Source organism: Numida meleagris, chromosome Z (genome assembly GCF_002078875.1).
Source record: "Numida meleagris isolate 19003 breed g44 Domestic line chromosome Z, NumMel1.0, whole genome shotgun sequence".
In the NCBI taxonomy this organism is placed as follows: Eukaryota; Metazoa; Chordata; class Aves; order Galliformes; family Numididae; genus Numida; species Numida meleagris.
In genome coordinates this window covers 39,775,499-39,781,498 of record NC_034438.1, presented here as the reverse complement: position 1 = coordinate 39,781,498, position 6,000 = coordinate 39,775,499, and the positions used below count along the sequence as shown (strand labels likewise).

The 6,000-nt window shown below is 51.0% G+C and overlaps 1 protein-coding gene across 5 annotated transcripts in view; it reads left to right on the top strand.

The window, feature by feature from the left end:
• LOC110389585 (transducin-like enhancer protein 1) overlaps positions 3,195 to 6,000 on the top strand; it is an 86,905-nt gene continuing 84,099 nt past the window's right edge. For 4 of the 5 annotated variants that reach the window (XM_021380265.1, XM_021380264.1, XM_021380262.1 and 1 more), the window contains exons 1-4: positions 3,195 to 3,871; positions 4,115 to 4,215; positions 5,477 to 5,540; positions 5,632 to 5,676. In XM_021380265.1, the coding sequence (XP_021235940.1) occupies positions 3,848 to 3,871; positions 4,115 to 4,215; positions 5,477 to 5,540; positions 5,632 to 5,676 (234 nt within the window). In that variant the 5' untranslated portion in view covers positions 3,195 to 3,847. The remainder of the gene's footprint in view (positions 3,872 to 4,114; positions 4,216 to 5,476; positions 5,541 to 5,631; positions 5,677 to 6,000) is intronic. The other variant, XM_021380263.1, reaches the window with a different exon arrangement.

The window sequence follows — 6,000 nt, the reverse complement described above, 5'->3', positions numbered from 1 at the left end:
AATGCCTATTAAACATCTGGATGTAATTTTCTAGTTAGACTTAGAACAAAATGAAAACATATGCAGGTTTCTTTGATCTATGCCTCAACAAAGAAATTGTCAATAAAAAAACACACTGGCCAGTCAATGTGTCATTTTCATAAAGCCTGGTCATTTCTCTTCAAATGTTCCCAGTTTAATTTTTTTGGTTTCCTGCAATCTCTAATTTTACCATATTGTGCGAAACCACAAGGGATTCTTTGGATTGGATTTTATTTGAGGTTTTACTGCTGCACGAACTGCTACTGACTTATTTTTTTTAAGTTCAAGTCAGGGAATTTTTAAGGGTGAAAGAATGGGAGGAGGGAAGAAATACAGACACAACGGTAAAATGACCTCCTGCAACTTTTTGAACATTCTTGCCTACAAGGAAAGCTACTAATTAAAAAGAAATCAAATTACAAAGAGAGTATGCAATGGCTATTAGCCAAACGATAGTGAATAATTAGAAATGCAATTGTTTTACCCTGCTCATATCATTTGCACTTCACAAATAAAGAAATATTTTAAAAGTGATATTGTTTTGCATGCCTTCATAGCAATTATTATTCTTCCAGTTGTACAGGTTGCTCATTACTCTATCCCATACACCGTGTGACTCAGATGCTATTTTATTCCACCTGTGCTGTTCTGACACTGAAAAAGGCAAAAATAGAACAGCCCTCTCCCCCCCATGCACATACACGTCATTTTAAAAGGCATTCTCTGGTCCTCTTTTGGTTGAAAATCCAATGATCTCTCAATATCAAACTTACAAACATAAAATCTATTGAGTTTTGTAATTGCTTCCTACACTGATGTGCTCTGACTACATAGGTAGAACAATTAGATAAATCACAAATTTACTAAATTGTTCCCCAGCCCTCTGCTACAAACTCTTGATGATTAAGACCATCAACATTTTTATTATGTGTGCCAGTTTGTGGGAATTTAAAAAATATAGCTTGTAAATAGTACTGTTAACAGTGAAGAACAAAAAATAAACACTATGATAAATTGAAAGTCAGACAATAAGTCATTTCCCTCAGGAGCAGATGCTGCATCTCAACCCCTTTCAGTATACTCAAACTAGATTTTGGATCCAATACTGCTCTTTTTTACTCAAATCTCCAACTGCTGTCAGTGTGAATTTTGAGTGCACAGTCAATGCAGGATTAGGCCTTCTGATAGAGGAGCTAAGAACACGACGTTAAAATCCCAACAGTGAAAAAGAATTGGTTCAAACAGCAGAGCAGAACTGATGGTTAATCAGAAGGGCTGGGAGGGGGCAATCTTACTGTACTTTTTTTTCAAACACAACATAATGATTTAACAACAATTGTTTGCAATTCAGCTTGAAAACTGTGTAGGGTAATTACAGTACTGTGGCATAACAATCTGGCACAAAATACTACCTTGAGTCAAACACAGCTCTATACAACATGCTTGGCCAAATTTTGGCCCATCTTCCACTGGCATAATTATTGTGCGTTGCCATGAGTAAGTATGTTAAGTTTTCTGGGATTAATCCAGATTTATAGCTATGTAACACAGAGGATTTTTTTTTTGTGCTTCCATCAGCTAATGATGCCAAAGTATAAATTAGTTAATTATCAGATACCACTGATTACTGTTGATGCTGTCTAACATCAGTTACCCACACTCGGAAAAGAAGAAAATCATGTTTGATACCACTGGTGCTTTTGCAGCTTTTTTGTCTTGATTATGATGGAGAAGATTAAAAATGGCCTTAAGTGACTGATTCCAGGATCGAAGGGGGTAAAAAGCACTTGTTAAAAGAAATCAGGAAAACGGAGCTTTTCTTATTTCTGTTATAACACGCCTTGGACATTTTAATGATGACAAAGATTACAAGACATTTCAACTTTCATGTAGGTGAGCAATTATTAAAAAAACCTTTTGTTTATGTTCCAAAGCACAGTGTTGTGTTAATGTCGTATGTGTTAATATCTCATTAGCAACGTGTGCCAGCACGTTAAGCACAGTACAACCAAAGTTAGGTAAGTGCTACGTTATTATAGACTCCATAGCTGCTAGGTACACACACAAAGTATATAATAAGGGCCTGCATATTTATGGTAGCTTTCATCTGAGAATCTGAGTACTTTATCAGCATTAATTAATTTAGCTTTCCAATGCCATGAGCAGAGCGGTGAACTGGCTTGTCCAAGGCAACGGAGGGAAGAGCTGGGAAAAGAACTCGAGAGGAGGAGCTCCAATTATGCATGTGGAGCGCCAGACAGGTTTACATCCTCACCTTGGGAAACACCTCCTCACAGTAAAGGCATTTTCACTCCCATCTTAGAAACAATGAAGAGGAACAGTCCTCATGTATCTGTACTTTTTTAGGTATTCACAAATGTGTATGCCCATGTATAATATCTAAACCCAAACACATACACGCAGGCGGCCACAGGGACACGGACAAGTGTGCGGTGATGCAGGGCCCCGCAGCTTCAGCGTGAGTCCAGACTTCAGCCTGAGAGCGCGAAGAAGTTTCACGTCCTGCTGCTTTGGCTGTTTTGTCACAGAACTGTGCACTGCACAGCACTGTGCACAGTTCTGTGCTCCTATCCTGGCACCGCCTTACGTCGGGCTTCCTAACAAACTCCAAACTTCGGGCTCCTTACACAGCTCTAAGTGCCAGTGAGAAGCATCCGAAGGGGCAACAGCACAGCGCGGACCACAGTCACCCCGCATCACGCTCCCAGGCCTCACTCCGGACCTCCAGATTTCCGCACCGCCCCTCGCGGCCCCCGGGCCCTCACCGCCCGCCCCTCCACTCCCCCCCAGCCCCAGCGACCTCATACGCGCAGGCGCCGCGCGCTGGGCGAGAAGCAGCCCCACCGCCCCGACCGCCCGGCAGCCCCACGTTACTTTGACTGACAGCTCAGCCTCCCCGCTCCCCTTCTCGCCGACCTTCCCCTCCTCCCTGCATTCCGCGCCCTCCCATTGGCCGGCACGGAAAGCTCCCGCCGCTCCGCCAGAAACGCTTCCCAGCGAAAGGCTGAGAGGCGGACGGACCCGCGCTCGTCCCATTGGCCCGCGGCGCCGGGCTCGTCACGCACCCACGTTGGTGCGGAGGCCGGCGACTGGCTGCTGCCGCCGTCTCTCCCCCCGCGCTGAGCGCTGTGGGAGGGGCCAGGCGGCTGGTTAGCTGGAGGAGTGTGAAACCGCGTGTTAATGCAAACGGCGCGGCGAGTGCTGTGCGTCCCGCCCGGCCCGGCCGCTCCCGTCCCGCCGAGCGCATCCCGCGGGGCTGCCGCGCTCCGCTCCCCTCATTCCTGCGCGTGCAGGGCAGGGCAGGGCTGCGCTCCCCGGCCGGGCGGAACTTCACCTCAGCGAGGCAGCGCCGGGAGCAGCACCGGGACGAGGAGAGCGACGGCGAGGAGGAGGACGAGGATGGGGAGGAGACCGCGATCCGCCGCGTGCTGCTGAGGCGCGGTGCCGCCCGGTACCGGAGACTGCCGCCCGCCTGACCCCGCGCCGAGCGGGCGCTCCCCGCCCTTTGTTGCGGCGTCTCCGCCGCCGCGGGGCCGCCCCGCGCCCTCCCCCCGCGAAGCCCCGCTCAGGCCGCCCCATGCGCCGCCGACGGTCGGGAACTGCGCGGCCGCCCTCGGAGGCTTGCTGCCCGCCCCGCTCGCTGTGACGGCCCCTTCCGGAGCCCCCTAGAAAGCCGCTTGCCCTCGCGACTCGCGGATCCCGTCCCGTCCCACGGAGCTACAGCGACAGAACGGCCGCGGCCGGAGGATGTCCTCGCGGCGGGAGCACTGAGCGCCGCGGAGCGGTGTGAGGCGCGCACGGAGCCATGTTCCCGCAGAGCCGGCACCCCGTGAGTACGGCGCCGCGCGGGACCGACCCTGCGCGCGGCGGCCGCTTTCTGCCCAAAGGCGCGGGGAGCGGCGGGGAGGAGCCGGGCCGCCCCGCTCCGCTCCGCTGCGGGAGTCGGCGGGAGGAGAGGGCTGGGGCCGGGGTCGCGGCAGGGACGGGGCGGGCGGCGGGACGGACCCTCGCTGCGACCCGCCCCGTCCGCGCGCTCTGACCGTGCCTCTCTCTCCCGGTCCGCCCGCCCCAGGCGCCGCACCAGGCTGCGGGGCAGCCCTTCAAATTCACCATCCCGGAGTCGCTGGACCGCATCAAGGAGGAGTTCCAGTTTCTCCAGGCTCAGTACCACAGGTGAGCGGCGGCGGGGCCGCGCCGGGGGCGCTCCGATCCGCTCCTCCCGCCCTGCGCGCGAGGTTGCAGCGAGCGGCCGCGTCCAGGCGGTGGCGTGCGGGGCCCCCGGGCGGGAGCGCGGCTGGAGGCGGTCGGGCCCGGGGTGCGGCACGGCGGCGGGGTGGGGGTGTTGCGCGAGGAGAGCGGCGTGGCACGGAGGGTGGAGGAGGTAGGGACCTCCTCCGTTGTATGCGGTGTTCACGCTAAGGTGAATCCGACGCCGACGTGCGGCGCTGAAGGAGCCCTAAGGGTGGCAACTTTGTAGCGCAGAGTTAGCAGCAGCGTGCTGAAACCCTGAAGTGCGTTTCTCGGCGCTGCGCGGTGCTTGGTGCTTGGTGCTGGGAGCCCTGTAGGGAGCGGATACCTGGGTGCAGAGGATGTTTGGCAATAAGAGGCGTTTGTCTCTCGATTCTGTACTCCCGTGCACCTGAACGATCAAGATAGGAATAAGAGCTCTGTTACTTTCCGTGCTGGAAGTCAGGCGGTTCTCACTGGGACTCCCTTTTCCCACCGTAGTCTGATGCTCGCTCGAGATTGTTGACTTGTGTGAGCCGCTGGTTACTTAAAATTGCGGTATAAACCGTGAGCATTCGGTATTGCAGCTGTAAGTGAAAAAGTCTGCCCTCAGCGTCTGTTCCATTGGATGCTTTTTGATGCGCTAAAAAAACAAAGGGAATGTTGCAGCTTTTGCCCTCAGTCAAAGTCGTTAAAGCGATGCTGCTGTCTGTGATCAGACAGACCGCTCTTCTGAAAACAAACTTGCTAGCAAATAGCGGTCAGAGTTAGTGCTGTCCAGCTGCAAGCGAAATAACCCAAGCTGGAGGTGCCTTAAGATTAGGAGGTGCAGATATACCCGAGATGTAATTCTAACCGCAAATGGTGTCGTTTGGCTGTGACTCTGAATGTCACATGTGAAGAAATACTTCTGGCTGCTCAGAGGAACTTTGGGGAATGTCTGATCCTGTCACAGCCCAACAGCCGTGTCCTTTGCCTGTCTGCGTAGCTCTGGAGGCAGCTGCAGCTCTCAGGCAGCAGTATGAAATACCTTCTAAATTTCCTGCTCAGCTCTTGAGTGTGAAGTATGGATTAAGCCTTTTTTTCTCTGTTTGCATGTGTGTTATGAGGTTTCTTAGTTAGCTGTTTTTGTCAAAGTACAAATAAAGTGGGTAGATGTCAAAACAAATGACATAGTAGTTACATTGAAGTGTGATTTATTTTGTAGCCTTAAATTGGAATGTGAGAAACTGGCAAGTGAGAAGACAGAAATGCAGAGGCACTATGTGATGGTAAGTTTTCTTGTTTTTTGTTATTTCAGTAAATATCTTACAATACAAGGTAAGCCAGTATAAAAAATAATATGTGCTCCTTTATTTGCAGTATTACGAAATGTCATATGGATTAAACATTGAAATGCACAAGCAGGTAAGGCATTTTATTTTCTAAACGGCAGAATCTGTGGTCAGTCTGTGTTTAAATATAGCTGCTGTGTTTGTATTCAGATGACTACGTTGCGTGTCTGAATAGACCGATTTGTAGCTGTGATTAGCAGACCTGTGCCTACCTGCTGTCAAACGTGGTGTAGGTTAGGCTGAGTTGATTAATCAACAGTCTTGCTGTTGGTCCCGAAAGGTGATGTCAGAGGTAGGAAAGGTCTTGTCTCTGTTTTTAAAAACAAAGTATAATTCAGTGCTTTATGTGGTTCTGTTTTGTTGCTGGTAGGAAGGAGCCTTTGATACTGACTTTGTA